The 17,946-nt window shown below is 37.9% G+C and overlaps 2 protein-coding genes across 2 annotated transcripts; both read left to right on the forward strand.

The window, feature by feature from the left end:
- The first annotated feature begins 9,305 nt into the window (after positions 1–9,305).
- LOC144636934 (uncharacterized) lies at positions 9,306–14,506 on the forward strand. Its single transcript, XM_078496131.1, has 8 exons — positions 9,306–9,403; positions 10,808–10,915; positions 11,836–11,921; positions 12,567–12,789; positions 13,203–13,265; positions 13,886–13,995; positions 14,114–14,178; positions 14,356–14,506. Exons 1-8 carry the CDS (start codon positions 9,319–9,321, stop codon positions 14,504–14,506), a joined length of 891 nt encoding a protein of 296 aa, XP_078352257.1. The 5' UTR covers positions 9,306–9,318.
- Positions 14,507–15,747: 1,241 nt separating this feature from the next.
- On the forward strand, positions 15,748–17,370 carry LOC144636936 (transforming growth factor beta-2 proprotein-like). The gene is made up of 2 exons (XM_078496132.1): positions 15,748–16,066; positions 16,535–17,370. The coding sequence occupies exons 1-2, from the start codon at positions 15,748–15,750 to the stop codon at positions 17,368–17,370; spliced, it is 1,155 nt and encodes a 384-aa protein (XP_078352258.1).
- The last annotated feature ends 576 nt before the right edge of the window (positions 17,371–17,946 follow it).

Raw genomic sequence — 17,946 nt, forward strand, 5'->3', positions numbered from 1 at the left:
TAATGTTGTCTTTAAAAGAACATTTGTACACGTGGGAGGGGTTTTCCCCGAGTCATTTATTTAGAGGTGTGTAGGTCTGATATTGTCACTTAGAGCCGAATGAAGTGAAAATAGCGCAAAACGGTGAACAATTTTTAATCAAAAAAGGATGTGCCAAATTCCTTTGACTATCTTATTCCCCTAATTATTGAAACCAGTTTGAAGAAAATTATGATTTTTTTGGTTGTGGAAGGAAAACTAATGGCGTTGGTCAGACGAATCCGGTTGGCACTTTAGATGTATCTATAACATTTCTGATTGAGGGTATTTTTCTGACGAAGGTTGCATAATTTTCGCTTATGTCATTAAAAAATGAATAGTTCATTAAAGCTCGTAGAATTTTCTGGGGTTGCATTAAACTAGTGTGTGGGTTTTTATAAAAAAGAAAAGAATTTTTTAAGTGTGTGGAATCCAGTATTTTGAATCAGTTATGCAGTTTTCTTGTTGCCTAGTCTAACCACACAATGGCATAAACGAAAGGGAAATTAGGATAAGAATTTCTATTATATAAATAAGTACATTACATCATGTGACAAACACTTTGTCGCTATATTTCAGACGTGGCGGCCTCTGTGGTTCCTATATCTCGCTGAATTGCCAAATTGATGATGGCTTTTTCAGCTTTTTAAAATTTCTCGGGCCGGAATTATTTTAAGTGCCTATTTACAGCGGTTCAAATTTAGATCGATTTTTCGATAAAGAGCTTGTGAATACTTTGTTTGGTGACCGCTCGTGCAATGCGTTGATATTTCATGACCAAGAAAGAAAATGTATGACTGTTATGACGTCAATAAGTCACATAAGCCGGTGGTTGATGAGTTTGTATATTTGTAAGTATATGTTTTGATAAAATTGAAATTTTACCCGCAAATCACATCCTTATTAATTATACAGCAATAGTTAGCTTGAAGCAAGTAGTTGCTGAGTTGCTAGATCGTAAAAGATAAGAGAGGTATTAATGCCCTCGTTGCGTTTGACCCTTTTTCTTTTACAACCATATCAGTTAAACTTCCGGAAATTTACCATGCAACCAGTCATGAAAAAACTATATTTAGTCCATACTTAATTTATATTTGTTACGGAGTTTGTGAAGTTCCGGAGGCAAAAATCGCTCAAAAATGGTCAATGCTCGAAACGATTTACGTATTTAAAAAAAACATAGTACATCAGAGGCACCTTGAAAATTTATTTCCTTTAAATTCCTTCAGGTCTTGTTTTTCCCACAGGAAAGGAAAACAAACAACTTTACCTTGAGATCAAAACAAACATCGCAGCCTACAAACGCAATTTCAATCTTCGCCAAATTGGAGCCGAGTCAGGTTTCTGTTTTCAATGGAGACTATAAGGCTGAAAAAACAAGGCCCTTGCGTTAACACCTATTGTTCAAGTCATTTGTAAAGGGGCAACGACCGGATAGCCGCACTCCAAACGATTTATATACAAATCGGAGGTTCGTAAAGAGGAAATATTCAACATAATTGTGGTTTGTTTAAGTTCAGAGGCTGCAGATAGTCTTCAGTGTTAATACAATGCCGGCAAAGAATCAAACAAGCTAAACTCAAATCCAATTTGGCCTCGTTTACTGAAAACGCACGTGCTAAGCTAAGAACACACTTCTATATACTGTATGCATAATATTTCGACTATGCGTTACGGTTTCTTTAAGAAGAGAGCTTTCGATCGATAGAAAATAGAGAGCTTGTGTTAATTGAGGGATATCTATTAACACGAAGCGACCACTGCAAGTCTACTGCATATTGTCACGTAGTTTTTGCAACCAAGTTGGAAAACTTTAGTAAAGAAACGGGAAATCTTAGTATAGTGTAAAGTATATTGATGGCATATATCCTTAAACCACTAATCTCGTTTTTTTATTGAGAATTTACAAATTCGTCCACTCTTGGTGTGCTTTTTTTTTTAATGTTTAGTTATCCGATTAAGTTCTTAGCACGTTTTGACTAGCAAATGACAAAAACACTAAAAACTGAAAAAGTGATAAAAAAGTAAAAGAAAGATGTAAGCTGAACCTGATAATTAACAAATGAAGAAATTGACTCACTATTCGTCGTAGAACCGACTTGCCAACTTTCTAAGAAGTCTTACACGATTATTTGAAGTAATTCCTTTTACTCTTAAAAAAAAAAACAGCATTACCAAAATCTCATACAAGAATCGCAACTAGTTGTGTAATGAATAAAATTTGACCTCAGTTTATTGAGTTTAAATCGTGTTATAATTCAAGTCATTTTATGCTTTCAAGACCAATATCAGAATGTGTTTTTAGATCTGAACTAATATTACGCTAATCCCTACACGACCTTTAAGTGCATGGAAGGTATTTCTCTAGGTCCGTTCTCTCAACCGTCACCGACCAGTTTTGTAACCGTTTGTTCGAACAGTTCTTTCGAAATACAGCCCTTAAAGAACAATAAAGCGCATAACTCAGATCTAACGAAGCTTTAAGCCAGGCAAAATAAGAGAGATGTTTGCTTACTTAGAGTTACTTTTAGAGTAAATTAAAATAAGGGATTGCAAGTTCAATACAAGGAGCCTGTATGGTGCGTTGCTCTCAGAAATGAGCAAGGGCATGCTTATAGAACTCGAGACTCTGCACGAACAATTAGCATAATCGACATACTCGGCAACCAACAGCCATTCAAACTCAAGACACGCTTATGATTTCGCTTATCGTCAAGTTGAAACTTGTATTTTTTTATATATTTCTCGTTAGTAAAGAAATCAACTAATTTCAACAAAATCAGCTGACAAAACTAGGTTAAGTTGATGTGATACAAGAATTATTCACCAAGGGAGGTGTGCTATACGTAAAATTCCCAAACTTATTAGCTATATAGACCTCTTTCATAAATGGGGTCTAATTGTTATTCTTAGTGATGTAATAAGCCCGTAGCCCGCAAAGATAAAAATAAAAGAATTTTTAGTCAAAAACGAGGCGGAAGGCTATTTGCAGTGCACAAAAGAATAATTATTATGCTCGCCATTTATGAAAGAGGTCTATTAGTCTGACATTATCAACTTATAAATTTAAGGTGGCTCTGCAACCGCTCCGGAGAAATTTTTTAAAATTTGCAAAATGATGTACCTTAACATGCTGATCATTATTTAATAATAAGAAATTGAGGTCACTGGACTCGTTTTTGAGTTATTAACGCTTGAAGCTAAATAAAGGGTGTTTAACAGGTTATACCGTTGCTATGGTTACCAGTGAGGTCAAGAAAATAACCACAATTTGTATTTCAATGACTGGGCATTTTGTTTGATACCATGTATGTAGTGGTAGCTTTATATAAATATTTGTAGCACTAACCCATCGAAGTTAGGAGACTCAAAGTATGAGAGCGGAAAGTGCTGGATTCAACTGTTTTGGGCCTCCTTAATAAAAGTGAGAAAGATTGTGACGGATAGTGCGCCGACGACAATTTTGAGAAAGTTATGCGTCATTTTCAGTGGCTGTGCGTCACACGAGAATTTTGTCCTCTCACTGAATGGATATTGCAAAGGAAAATTTAAAAGCTGGCCGCCCGTGGACATTCAAAGAGTTAAAGCACCTTTTCAACGAACGCCCACATTCTTTTTTAAGATCGTTCCCGCCTTTTTCCTTCTTAACATGTGTACATGTGTTGTTTTAAACTTAATACGTGCTTGTTAACTCGCTGAGCCAATTCATTACACAACATAAACATAATCTTCTTTCAACTTTTTACACGGTAATGAGACTACAAGCCGACCAATTTATAATAATTGGATGAAAATCGAAATAAAAAAAAAACTGACCTGCTAAAATTAGAGAGGTCGTGGTCCTAGGAAATGTTTTCAATTCAATTATTTAGAAATTGTGTGTAGGTGTGTTTGGTTATATCACGCATGAAGCTGTGAAACTTAGTTAGCACTTGAAAGAATAAATTTGCACAGTTGGAAAACAAAAAAAGTATGCACGTTTTGGAGTGATAATGCGATTTAAATTTGACATGGAAGAATTTAAACTTACTCAGTCTTGCCAACCTTCGCGTGATTCCACTTAATTTCCGTTCAAAAAAATACCCGCTTAATAGGGGGCCACGGGTATCAACTGACTACAGCGCTATAAAAAGAAAAAGTGACGATAATTTTTAAATTAATTTCTCGTGATTTATACGGAAAAAGAACAGTGATACGTCAGAGGTTTCTTGTATGACGTATATATGACTGAATTTTGTTTACGATCGTACGTAACTAGGCTTTGTAATAAATTGGCATTGGACCAGTTATAAAGTTCAGAAAAGCTGGTCAACACTTGTCGAATTCTCTCTCTCCAGTTGATTATCCACTTAGCAGTATTATATCTTACTGTTATTAAGCCTATTCAGAGTGGTTTTATCAGTGATGACGGGCGAAGGCTCGTTAAGCCAGGATATATGTCAAAGTACGTAATTGTGGTTGGCAAAGTATACGAGGAAAAAAACGCGCTGAAACACAAGACTTGCGGTTTGAATTAGCGGACATTGTGTAAACTTGCGGTGCATTCCAAACTGTCTAAGCAACAAGACTTTCCAGTGGGTTAAATTGTTAGAAAATCATAGATATTTCTTGGAGATACAATGCTTAAAGGAAGTTCTGAGATCGTGAGAGTTAAATTGATTGGCAGTGCAGAGTTGACGCAAAAAACTCGGGCAAACTTTGTCATGTCCTTGTGTTTCTTGTGTATTGTACTCGCGCCGAATTTAGGTATAATCGAGATAGCACCGAAAACCTTTTTTTTATTGGATTTCAAGTTTCAAGTGCATGATGTTTTCATTTCAGACCTCAGTAAAACAGTTGAACTTGAAGAGGAAAAACAAACTGTTTCTAGCCCTTCTTATAGATTGGAAGGAAGGCTTATTAACTTAGTAAAAATATTCAGTTTTTGCATCAGTGTCTCCTTTATTACGTAATTTGTTTTTGTTAATTTACGCACATCCCAAATCCTTCAAGGTTTTAATCTCATTCAGTGTCAATAAAAATATTGTAGTTTTGCTATGTTTATAACCAAAAAAGACCTGATAAAATTTATAAAATTTGAATCTGTCAGCTATCAAAAAAGTACATACACGTTAAAGAGGGTCCGAATGGGGGGGTCCACATGTCAGTAGTCAGTTAAAAGTCTATTACTTAGTCGGTTGTAGTTATATTTTTCACCCTTTGTCGCTAGTCGGGTGTGAATTGGAGGGTCCTCATGTCGGTAGTCAGTTAAAATTAAATTATTTTGTCGTTTGTCAGTTGTATTTTTCGCTCTTTGTCGGTAGTCGGTTAACCCCATTCAGACCCTCGTTAAACTGTAGCCCGTAATTCGGGCGCGTGTGCGCTTTGAGGTTTTTAATCTCATTTAGTGTTGATTAAAATAACGTAAATTTGCTATGTTTATAATAAAAAAAATAAGACCTTAAAAATTTCTAAAATGTAAATCTGTCAGCTATCAAAAAAGGGACTTTAAAACTGTAGCCCGTAATTCGGGCGCAAGTGTGCTTTGAGATTTTAATCTCATTCAGTGTTGATTAAAATAACGTAAATTTGCTATGTTTATAATAAAAAAATAAGACCTATACAGTGTCAATAAAAATATCCGGTGGACTTGCTATGTTTATAACTGAAAAAATTGACCTGATAAAATTTTAAAAAATTTGACATGAATCTGCTAGCTATCAAGCGTATATACCAGAAACTGTAGCCCGTAATTCGGGCGCGAGTGTGATTTGAGGGTTTTTTAATCTCATTCAGTGTCACTAAAAATATCCTGGATTTGCTATGTTTATTACCAAAAAATAAGACCATATAAAATTAATAAAGGGGAATCTGTCAGCTATGAAGTGTTTATATGTAGAACTGTAACCCGTACAAATTCGGGCGCGAGTGTGCAAAACGCAAGGCGAGGATCGAGCGTGACTGCGCGATCGAGGAGAGTGGAAACTACTTTCTTAACGTAAAATCTTGATTGGTCAGAATTTCAGTAGGTGTGAATAACTGACTTTGTAGAAAAAGATTGTGATAAGTTGTTAGCCCTAATGCATGCGATCTAAATGAACTCCCAGCAATACTATCTAAATTTATTTCTCGTACTAGGTTCGCGCCATAACAACACTACAAAGCTAGACCATAAGAGTTTTCGCTACACTAGGAAGCAATACATTATATATGTGTTGGCCAAAGAAGACGAAAGAGCCATTACATCATAAAACTTATCAAAGACGCATCATAACTGAATGATGCTTAAAAGTGACAGTGGATATGTTTTCATATCCGTATGGATCGTTCAAATGCCTGATCAGACAAGAAAGAAAGGTAAACGAAAATCAAAGTTTAACTACGAAAATCTGCTGACTGGCATGTGCAGTACATCAACTCTCGCGCGCTGTCCATCGAATTTCCACGATGTAAAGCCAACAAAAACTCTATTACAAGCGTGTGCAAGATTATCGCATAATTTTTCAAATTTTAATCTTTTATTAGAATACGTGTTTAAATTAACGCGTGGTTTGTTTCCAAATTAACGTGTAGTCTATCCAAATTTAACGTGCAATTTGTGGGGGTAATTTGTGTCTAAATTAAGGGGTAACTTGTGGCTAAATTAACAAGTAATTTGTGTCTAAATTTAGAGTAATTTGTGTCTTAATTAACGCGAAATTTGTGTCCAGTTATTTTGGTCATTTTTAGGCGCGGTTTAGATGCTTGTCCATCACGGAAAGTCCATATCCATTTGCAAAAGTCCGAGGAATTTGCTCATTTTGAAAGTGCAAAGAATTCTGGAATATTTTAAAAAAGGAACCGAATGTTAAATCCGTGAGCTGCATGTTATACAGGCTAGGTCTGCGGTACCATGGGAAAGTAACAAACTCATCGAGAAGGGATCCGGAAACGATAGGCATAGAAAGCAGGCCAAGTAACTAAACTTTGGATTTCTTGTACGAACTATTTGCCTGTCGATCTATTTGAGGCAACAGTTCTATTTTGCCACTCAATGCTATCTTTACTTTTCAAAAATAATCCAGTCCCCAGCTTTTCTTTGATTTTCTGTCGCCAGCGCTTACCAAATAAGGGGAAAATACTAATTGAAAATAACGCCCGTTTTCAGTACTTATATATCTTTTTTTATACCTGATGCAAGAGGATATTTTATCGCCCGTGACATAACAACACGCGCGCTCGATTTTCCCTGTGATACGCCGAAAATCAAATATTTAAAAAGAAGTGCTTATTAAGTGCATTCTTATGTTAACCACAGATATTATACAAGAAGATCGATTTATATTTGACCACATAACATAGTCCTTTTATCGTTCGAATCAGTAACAGAGGAGTTGAATTCGTGTTCACAGGAAATACTGACCAAAAATAGGAAATTCTCGTACGATCTTCGATTTATATCGGAAAGATAGATATAACGAGAAAGTAACAAAGTATATTCAGAAGAATAAAAGCTCATCTGACCAGATTTCTAAAAAAGCGATGGAATAACTTGCCACGTGATTGCGGTGGGGGGGGGGATTGCGGTACTTGCTGAAACTGGCCCGAAACAAAATATTGCCCCGTGGCGCTAGCATTCAAGACATCTCTGTATATCTCTTTCTTCCACCAGACAAATTCAATATTATTTGTTGTACCTAGTGAAAGAAATATCTTAATTGTTCTCTCACGTTCGGCCTAATTAATATGTCGGTAACATTGTGTTGACCTGTCTTTGTCAAGCGTGTTTTGACGTGCTTACACTCTTTCAATGCGCCGGTTTTTTCCGCCGGAGTCGTGTAAGATGTTCGTTTGTGGTTCGCCGAAATTTCGGTGTCTTGCAAAGTGAGAAGTCTGCAAAATTCCGTTATTAATTCCTGCGGTAGCTAAAATAGTAAGTGATATATAATCAGCCGGCTTTTTGTGAATTTCAGAAAGAGATTTTTATTTTCTGTTTAAGTACCGCTCTTCAGTATTTGGTAGATCAATAACAAAAGAAAGCAAGATTTTTAACACATGGCTCGTCGGCATTTTAGATTTCATATAAAGCTCACGAAGTTAACCACGTGTTAAGCCACCTTTGTTGTCTACGCGCTTATACACAAGAAATGCGTTAATCAGAGAACAAAAATGCGGTAAAAAGTGAACAAAAAAAGGGGAAAAAGATTAACATGTAACAACTTTCTTCAACTTTTCTTCCATGTCACTCAGTTCCAATTCTAAAGTATTAATTCCCTAAACTGTTACACCTGAAAATGTTCAATTCTTGCGGTAACGTCGTCGTTTCGTTTACGTGATCAGGAAACTTTGGCCAGCCCTTAGTTTAATTCAGCGCTGTTTAAAATCAAATGGGACTCGAACTATAAGAAACAAAACCCTAAGAGATTAGAGACATTATTGTATGTTGTGAGCCTGGGTTTTCCTTAGGTTCAGCTATTCCAAAGTTAGTTTAACAAACCTGCGGTGAGGTGAAGGCATCATATACGCTTTGCAATGAAGAAAATAACTTTGAATACTCAGTATTCAGGGCCGTAACAAGCAAGAGGCAAGACGAGGCACTACCCTCGTCTAGATTTAAACCCAAAATTTAAAAAAAAATTTTTTTATTTGGGAAAAAAATTTTTTTTTTTTTTTTTTACCCCCCCCCCAACCTATTTTTTTTTTTAATACCCCCCCCTTTTGGTATAAGCCAAAGTTAAATTCTTTTCAAGGCAGTATTGTTTTGAAACTAGACAAGAACGAGACTTATTAATTAACGGAAAAGTTGTTGAATTGAAAGTTACAAAGACTTTGAAGTGGAAAAAATGAGGCGCATAAAACGAACCTGTTTCTCAATTACTTATCAGACAAACTCTTATATTCTTATTTAGACAGCATTGTTATAACACTTGGAAACTTGAATAATAAAAATAGTCTGAGTTACAATTAATGTCGCGTTAACAAAAGTCTGTTGTATACTTTAAAACAGAAAGGTAGCAATTTTCTTCAATTTTAGATAATTGTTATATTCTTATCTAGACACTATTGTCAAAACACACGACATGAACAATAAAATGGCCGTTTAAGTTACAATAAACATCACACTAGCAAAAATTAACTGTATATTACAAAATAGTAAATTAGCAGAATTTTCAGACAGCCGCTTTAATTTTTATTTGGACAGTATTGTTAAAACACGCGCCATCAACAAAATTGGCGTTTAAGACGAAACAAAAGTCGGAGTAGCTTAAGTCACTGAAGATATATAAGCGCTGTAACATCAGTCACATCTCATTTACGCCTAAAGACGACCGGGTTCTAAAAATGTCTCGATTAGTTTTTGTTTTCATGTGTCTTTCATCAAATGTTCTTGGAGGGACAGAAGAACGGCGGATCAGTCTTAAGCAAGGTTTGTCTGTCTTAGTCTTCTTTCTCGTCGTTTTTCAAATAGGGAATAGCTACAGTTTTTGTGAATTACTTTTCGTCATTTTTACTGTCGTTTCAATTTCGGCTTTGCGTGTGTGCTATTTACCCGAGGTCCTTTTTTTACCAGCACGCGGGTAAAATCAAACAAGTACCGTTCGTGTTTTTGAGGCCGCAAACATGTCTTAATTTAGATGATCGCGTAGGTAGATTTGATCCCAGGTATTAAACCAAAATAGTAGCGACGTTGACTGAAAAGACCTCCCAAACTCTACAAAAACAAGAGAATTTTTGATTATCCCGGTGTTAGTGGAAAAACCCGACAGCGACGTGTGGATAAGCTTACGTTTGATCTCACATACAGTAGACCTCATCTTATACGCCGATAACCTAGCCAATTCGACCACCTACTTATAACAGACACCTTTTCGGCCTGAAAGATGCTCAGTCTGAACCTCTTTATACAGCCGACTTTAATACGATCAGATTTCGATGGCTAACTCGTTGGTGGTCATTAAACGGGATTTAACTTTAATGTCAAGTGGTGGGCACGTTTGTTGTCTGTTGTGTTTAAACATGTTCTCATGGAAAAATCGCGACTACAACTGTATGTATTATCATTAACCTAATCGCCGGAAGCGGCTTAAGTCTGTCTTTGTTTTTATAATACAGTTTACTTCTAAATCCACTTAAACGCGGCTGTTTAAACTGCCTTAGTGTCGGTAGTTGAATTCGAAAAACGCTTACTTGTTTTATTTATTGACTTAACTCCAACACTAGCAATTTGTTTAAAGCTTGTGCAAGGATTCATTGAATTTTTCGTGTTCTATTGATGAAAAAAACGTTTTGAGTTGCTTTGGTTGGAAAACTTTCCAATCGTTTTTTTGTTGAAGAGGTAGATAAGTATTCAGTAAAATTATAAATGATCAATTATTACAATCCCTTTAAACAAATTAACCGAAAACGATTGCGGATAAAAAGGTAGAACCCAGTAGAACACGCAATACCTCGGAGGAGAAAACTCAACTCCTTCTTATAGTCGGGGTATCGTGTTTGCCTAGTTTCTAGGCTCAATGAATCGCGCCGTCACGGATCTCTGGTGACGTGCGCGGTAAAGCGGGAGGAGGGGAGGGGAGAGGAGGGACTAGAATGTACCACACATAGGTCAAGTGATTGCAACTGATCTAGCCTGTGTAGCAGGCGTCTGTGTAGTTAATTTAGTGCGTTTAAAAGAGAGCGCGATCGCGAGAAGGTCAAGCGTTTCCCATATGCGCGCTCAAAAGTGCGGCGTCTGCTACGCAGGCTACAACTGATCATATAAATGAGTAATAATATATGATGAAATAGAATAATAAAAAAGTGGCTAAAATAACTATTCTTCTCCATTCAGATGGCCGATTGACTTCACTTCCCGACAGTGCTATTGGCCTTTGGCTTCAGCAACAAAACATGGTTAAGAGAGTATGCCACAGGGAGACCACGAGCAGAGTGCACACAGGTGACTACTGTTTTTCTTACCACTCCAGCAAAAAAAATTGCTTGATGCATGTATTGTGTTCTAGATAAGGGCCGAAATTCTGGGCGGGGCAAATCAACAGTTACGGAACTGAATTGTCAGAAAAAACTCTGTTTGTTGACCTTGGTTGATGAATACGTGAAATACAGTTGAAGGAATAGAGGTGAAGGAAGATACTAGATGCTAACCTCAACGGAACATTGTACTTAACATCAAGTGTTTTGATTCATGAAAGTCAGTTAAATGATGCTTAATATCGCTAGAGTTGTTTGTCTTCGCTTACACTGAGTGGTAAACATACAACTATTTCCCTTATTACTGAAACAGATAAGAGGCGCCACTGTCGAACATCAATATCGGATGCTCAACGAAAAACATTTTTGATGATAGATTTCAAGTGGTTGGACTGAATAGGACTGAACGTTGTTCACTTATCAATAGCAAATGCCAGCGACTTAAAAGTTCATCAAATAACAAGTATCCATGAAAAGTTTACGAAATCTACGCGGAGAATAATAAATAACACATGCAGATGCATTTAATTTAATTTTTAAAACAATTCAAGTGCCCAACACTTGACGGTAGCTGTTCAGACTAGGTTCTAGTTGTTTTTCTTTGATCGTGGTTGATATTGGAGTTAACACTTAAGCAGTTCTGTTAGTTAACTTAATTATTTATTCACGAATAGTTTATAGACGTTTGAAAGAGAGAGGTTGACAATTGTAATGAGGGGAACGGATGTTTTCAAGTTTTGCCTCTCGCTGTAAGTGAAGTTTATCTCTAGCAATATAAATGTATCAGGAACTCGGGAATCAAAACACTTGATCATAAGTACAATTTGGGTTTTCAAGTACTTCCGTCAATTCCCTTCATGATTAAAGAATTCACGTACTCTGTTCTAGGAATGGGACAAACATTTCAAGTGGCCAATTGTAAAGCAAGTCTTGTAGATGCCGCGAGAGAGGTGGACCACTCGCGAGGAGATAAGGTATGCATCCGGAACTTTTTACATTAAAGATGCAAAGGCTACTCTGATCGCTTTAACGTTGCTATGGCAACCAGTCTTTCCTTTGAACCAAAGCAAGCGTTGCCTTAATCCGGCCAGCTAGTTAAAAAGGTTTTTTCCGCTATCCCAGCACAGTAAGATGTTTTAGGAACTAAACAGCAGAGATTTTAATTGAGAAAAAGACCACGCCCAAGGTAAGGCGGCGTAATAAATAATGTTCAGTTGGTTAGACCTCAGACCGAAAAAAAGGTCATGGTCTCCTGTCCAGGCTTCAGTAGAAGGGCTGCACAGAGTAAAAAATAGAGAGAATAAGAAAGCAGAGGAAAACGAAAAGGAACGGAGCAAGGAAAAAAATCGCAACGGTTTCGCCAAAAAATGCGCCAAAGTAAAATATTGTACATTTTTACATAAAAACTTCATCAGCATCTTACTGCAGTGCGAGAAAGTACACTGGTAGCAAAGTTTAGTTTAGAGAAATTTAGCACCGTAGCGCCAAAAAATTAATTTAACGGTTTAAAGAACGCGCTATTTGAGTAATTTCAAATTTTTATGCACCCTTTAAATTTCCAGACCCACTCAAAGGAGTCCACTCATGCATGTTGTCTTGTTATTTTTTTTTTTTCTCAGGTGGATTGTCCTGGTACCGACCATTGTATTGCTTCGCTGTCTGATATCACAACCATCAGGACTTTGACTGGTGTTCGTGACGTCACGAGTGACGTCAGTTGCTCGTGCATTTCACGTGAAAGGCGCTGTCAGCGCATGTCCAATGAGCAAGTCTTTTTCAAGGGAACAAAGTTTGAAACGAGAGTCGATGTCGGCCAGTGTATTGGAAAGTGCCGTTCACATAGTAAGCTATGTTTTCTATAAGCACGACATTTAGAAAGCGTGAGGATTTCATTTGTTAAGCGCACAGCTCTCAGCCAATTACACTCTATGAAAACCAACCATACTTGCTCAGTCTCCTTTGAGTTTTGAAGTATTACAAAAGCCAAACAAATGAATATTTTCAAGTGAGAGAACAAACATGATATCGCTTTTATTTAGTAGTGAACTTTAGGGTCTTGAGAACATGCGAACTTTTGATTTAAAATACAGAGAGCTTTCTTGAGCGGATTGCATGGGCCTTGTTTAACTGTTTAGACCGAATGCGAACAGCTCTCATACAATTTTAACGGCTGTATTTTGTTTCCTTTGGAAAAATTACTTGGCACACTGAACAGAGCTGTCAGTTCCATAATTAACTTTTCCCTGTGTTTGTAGGTTCTCGTGAAGTAGAATGCAGGCCAACTTCGTTTAAGACCGTCACGGTTATGGGGCCGAATGGTGAGTAGAAAAGACCAGAAATCCAACATCTTTTAAAAACACAGTAACCATTAGGTTGCTAACTGTAACGAATATGGGTAAGAAAAAATCTGGTCCATCCAGGCTGGAGCTCATCCCGGTTTCCGTAGTATTAAGCGACTAGGAGTATTGCTACTCCCCCCTGGATGGGATGCTAGTCCATAGCAGGGTTCCCCCCCAGCATTAAATTCACCGGCACCCAATTATACACCTGGGTGGAGAGAGGCACTGTGAGAGTAGTCTTGTCCAGGAACACAACACGAATCCGGACGGCTCGTTCTGGAGTCCAGCGCGCTAACCATTAGGCCACTGCGCCTTCCAAAAACAAATATAAGGGAAAAGCCCTCAAATTTACAGACGTTTTCATGGCTCAATGGTAAGAAATGCCCCACAACTTGAAGTCTTAAATGTTGTAACTCAGTGTGAATACGTAGTTTCAGGCAAGCTTTCAAGCGTTTGCTTTTAAACTTGGTATGACCACTAAATTTTGCACACCCTTTCGATTTATGGTGTATGTTTGTTTATAAGTGAATTTCTAAATGTTGACAAGTAAATAATGACGTCAGGAAGGATCGCCCTATAATTCTCGTTTTATGTTTCAGGGGCCAAGTGTGTTGAGGTGATCCAGTCTTGTGCATGTGAAAGAAAGTGCTACAGAGTCTCTCATAACGAGGCCTTTGAAGTTCAACACAACAACGTCTCAGTGACAAAGGTGAGAGTTTAAACTATTTTTGGCATCGAATCATGTCACCTTACTCACCTTGAGGTGGTCCCAGGACGTTTGAAAGAAAACAGTGTTTAAGGTTATTTAATTTTTTGTCTTTTTTTAGATCATCGATGTTGGACGCTGCGTTGGAACTTGTTCGGGTCACGCAAAAGGAGAATGCCTTTATTGGTAAATATTTCCCTTTTTTTACTGCTGAGAGTGACTATTGTGTAATTTTTCTTTACGATATTATTACAGTGTTTAGGAAACGTGTGCATGTTGAGAATACTATTTCGCATATATGCTGTAAATCGGATCAGTAATGCACTCCCTCGTAAGCAGTTTTCCCTCTTTTCTTTTTCACAGGATAAACAACCGAGATGGATCTGGGTCGAGAACCAGGCATTGCGCAATCCGCACCAAGACGAGGCCTAAACAATGTTACCCAGAATCCACCAGAGAGCAAACCGTGGGCGGGAAGAAAGTGACTGTAATTGACTCATGTGCGTGTCGTTAGTGGAGTCTTCGATTCACGTAATTGAACATTGATGAAAACAATCTGCTGAGAACGCTGCTAACAGAACTTTGTAAGATGGTTCAGAGGAAGACATTCAGAAAGTGGTATGGTGAACGAGACGAAGACAACAAAAATGTTGTAGAACGTTAACTGAGAGGTGGTAGATCAATGGCTAAATGCCAAGAACAGGGTTTATTAATAAATAATCAAACCTTGGATGATGGTGATAATGGAAAAAGCAAATAAAAATTCGACCATGGTTTTGCTGGATCGCGGCCAGACCTAAGGAAATTGCAAAATGAATTCAGGCAAAATGTTATCCAATCTAAACACTTGTAAGCAGCTAGCTCACTTAGAAATGGTAACTAAGCCGACAGAAAATACAAATGAACAGAACAGAAGAACAATTCGTTTATTTTGTTGATTTTTGAAATGAGCTAGCAGAGCCATTCTATCAAGCACTGATAATTAATCCTGTTTAAGTCCTCGGGGAGATATTATCACAGCCATCAACTGTGATGAGTTTGAATCTTTCTCAGATATGAATAAGTAAGAGCAATTTATTCATTCAAGTCCGACACAAAACTGTAAAAAAAAAAAACATAGTTACACTTAGAAGACAGCCCTTGCAATGAAATGTATGTTGGGCATCAATCGTCTCTTTTCGTCAAACATTTCCAGTCAATCATAACATGCCGTGTAATTTTGTGTAGTAGATGGTCCCTCTTTTAATGAATAAGTCAGCGAATAAGGTCTTCTAGCTTCTCTCGCTTTTGTAAAAGAATTTCAAGTTTGATATCATTAAAGGAGGATGGAACGACATAGTGTCGAGCGTGTGTATTTTTCTTTTTTTTTTCTTTACTTATCTTAACGTTTGCAAAGACCGTAATTTTGCAGGTGGCCTGACAATCAAGCGTTTGCTTAGAAAGTGCTTTTGTATGCGTTGACCATCATAATCTTGCAAAACAATTTATATTTTTCCCTGGTAGGCACTAATGACTACTCTTGTGCCATTAGTATTGCCTAATCCGCATAATGAAGGCTTTAATTATCAATAGAGGTGCTTACAAAGGACTGTCAATTCAATGGATCTGAATTGTCTTTACACTCGTATGCACTCATTATCTCATCAATCATTTATTTCTCTATGCCAAACTAACCTAAGTTGGAAAATGTCGATGTTTTCATTTCAAACTCAAACTCTTGGAATCTTTTCGTTGTATATTTGGTTTTTGATATGGATGAATTTTGCTGGCGTGGCTTTCATAACTGGCTGCAAGACATGCAACAGCAGAATAGAGCGAGAGAAAAGATTAATGGCCGTACAGGGACAGATCCTGGCCAAGCTTGGTATGACAAAGCCTCCAAACGAAGAAAAGATTTTTATGAATATCAGTCGTGATGTAATGCAGACTTACAGGAGCGCGGTGCAAGAAAAAGACAAGCTCTTACTCGAATCAAAGCTGTGCCGTTCACAAGTCGACGCAGACGAAGAATACTTTGCTAAGAGAGTTGAACGATTCGTACTGGAAAAAGAGGTTGCTAGAACAGTCGTGTCAAGTAAGTATGCAAAGTATGCGTAAAGGCTAGGTCAGCGAGATTTGCTTAATTATGTTCTTAGAAATATTTTCGCGATTTTCAGAAGTTTTCAAGTCTTCAGGGCTTAAGCGAATGCTTCAAATGCATTACACTTACACTCGTTGACCGGCGTGGCTTAGACTGATTCGGAAGGAAGAATCGATCTGTATTACTAATAATGTTTTGGACGAGAAGTTCGAGCCCTGGCCGGGGTCACTGTGTTGTGTTCTCGGGCAAGACACTTCAATCTTGACATAGGGTCTCTCTTAAACCATCAAGGCTTGTTAAAAGACTTCTCTTATACATAACCCCGTTTCTACCTTCGATTGACGTGTAGCGACAATCTTTCGTTACTTGTTGCAATGCCACAGGAAATGAGGTTTTCAAGAATAAGAGTAGTTTTCTGAACATAAACAACATTTGCATAACACCAATAATAAACTCTCATAGGTTCCAAAGAAGAAAAGCTCAAGGATGTGTACTCCTTAAGATTCAACATCACCAAACTTGCAATGGAAAGTGCACGGGTATCCTTAGCGGAGCTGCGGCTTTACCAGTCACCAAACCAACAACAGCCTCTGAGTGATGTGCGCATCGACGTTTGTGAAAACACCAGAGAAGATGACAATAACACCAAGAATGGCTGCTCCAATGCGCTTGATTCTAAGTGGAGTTTATCCAGCGAGGAGAAGTGGATATCATTTGATGTCACTTCACTGGTTCAGAGGTGGCTGGATGATTCTACGTTGAACCACGGTCTCTCAGTGACCGTAACAAGTTCTGAATCTGCAAGCAAAGATGTGGATGTTTCCCCGATTTATCTCGGTGGACCAGTACCTAAAAAGGCCCACAACGAAGACGAAGAATCTTTGCCAAATATCCTAGTGTGGTTTGTGCCTCGCGAACGAGTGCACTCGTCGAGACGAAGAAACAGGCGGTCCCTGGATTCGAGTTATTGCAAGAAGCGACCCAAAGAAAAGCGTTGCTGTCTTCGCTCGCTGTACATCGACTTTGAGAAGGATTTGCGCTGGAAATGGCTTCACGCGCCGAAAGGTTTCTACGCAAACTATTGTGCTGGACAGTGTCCTTTAATGTGGGGAGTCGAGAAGCAGAACCACCACACTTCCATTATGGCTTTGTACAACAGAATCAACCCTAATGCCCCAGGGGACCCCTGCTGCGTACCAAAATCTTACGAGCCCCTGGTTGTCCTGTACTTCAAAGATGGTGAACCTAAAATTGATGAGCTGTCCAACATGGCGGTCAGCGAGTGCACTTGTCTGTGAACCGGCATAGTGGCTCTTAACAAGCTTGGGTTGGTCTTTCGGCGGAAGACATCTTTACGGCAAAAAACAGGAGCTCAAACATGGATTGAAATTTGTATGTATATGGGGTAAAACTGAGTTCCCCTTGTTATACAACATGTATCGCTAATCAGAGTCTTCGAGTCTTTTTTGTCATCTCAACGTTTTTTTTATACCTTTTTTGGGTTGGCTTAACGTTAAAGAATGGTCAAGAATGATGTCAAGTTTTATCAACGTTTTAGTGAATTAGAACTTACACTCCACGCAATATTTAGCAATGTAATATCACTGAGTTTTTACATTTCGTTTTACTCGGACTTTGTTGTCCTTGGGTGCATGAGGCCAGTTAGAAAATAAGATAGTAGGACTGCAGATAAAGGAGTGTGTTTCCAAACATGTGTATCAAAATAAAGCAAAAACTTACCTTGAATCAGTGTTTCTTGTTTTTAGCTAATGGCCCTTAGTACAAAACAACTTCTCAACAAACCTGTAGTCGAAAAAACCTACAAGGCCTCGACAAGCTCTCTAGCCGGGGAACTTGGATGAACGCGCCACTCC

This window comes from Oculina patagonica, chromosome 13 (assembly GCF_052425735.1).
Source record: "Oculina patagonica isolate OP01 chromosome 13, crgOcupat, whole genome shotgun sequence".
NCBI lineage: Eukaryota > Metazoa > Cnidaria > Anthozoa > Scleractinia > Oculinidae > Oculina > Oculina patagonica.

Bases quoted from the DNA above. Each gene is read 5' to 3' on its own strand.
- LOC144636934 (XM_078496131.1), top strand. From the start codon at position 9,319: ATGTCTCGATTAGTTTTTGTTTTCATGTGTCTTTCATCAAATGTTCTT. The intron at 9,404-10,807 runs GTTTGTCTGTCT...TTCTCCATTCAG, and splicing joins GCGGATCAGTCTTAAGCAAG to ATGGCCGATTGACTTCACTT. The intron at 13,996-14,113 runs GTGAGAGTTTAA...GTCTTTTTTTAG, and splicing joins ACAACGTCTCAGTGACAAAG to ATCATCGATGTTGGACGCTG.
- LOC144636936 (XM_078496132.1), top strand. From the start codon at position 15,748: ATGAATTTTGCTGGCGTGGCTTTCATAACTGGCTGCAAGACATGCAAC. The intron at 16,067-16,534 runs GTAAGTATGCAA...AAACTCTCATAG, and splicing joins TGCTAGAACAGTCGTGTCAA to GTTCCAAAGAAGAAAAGCTC.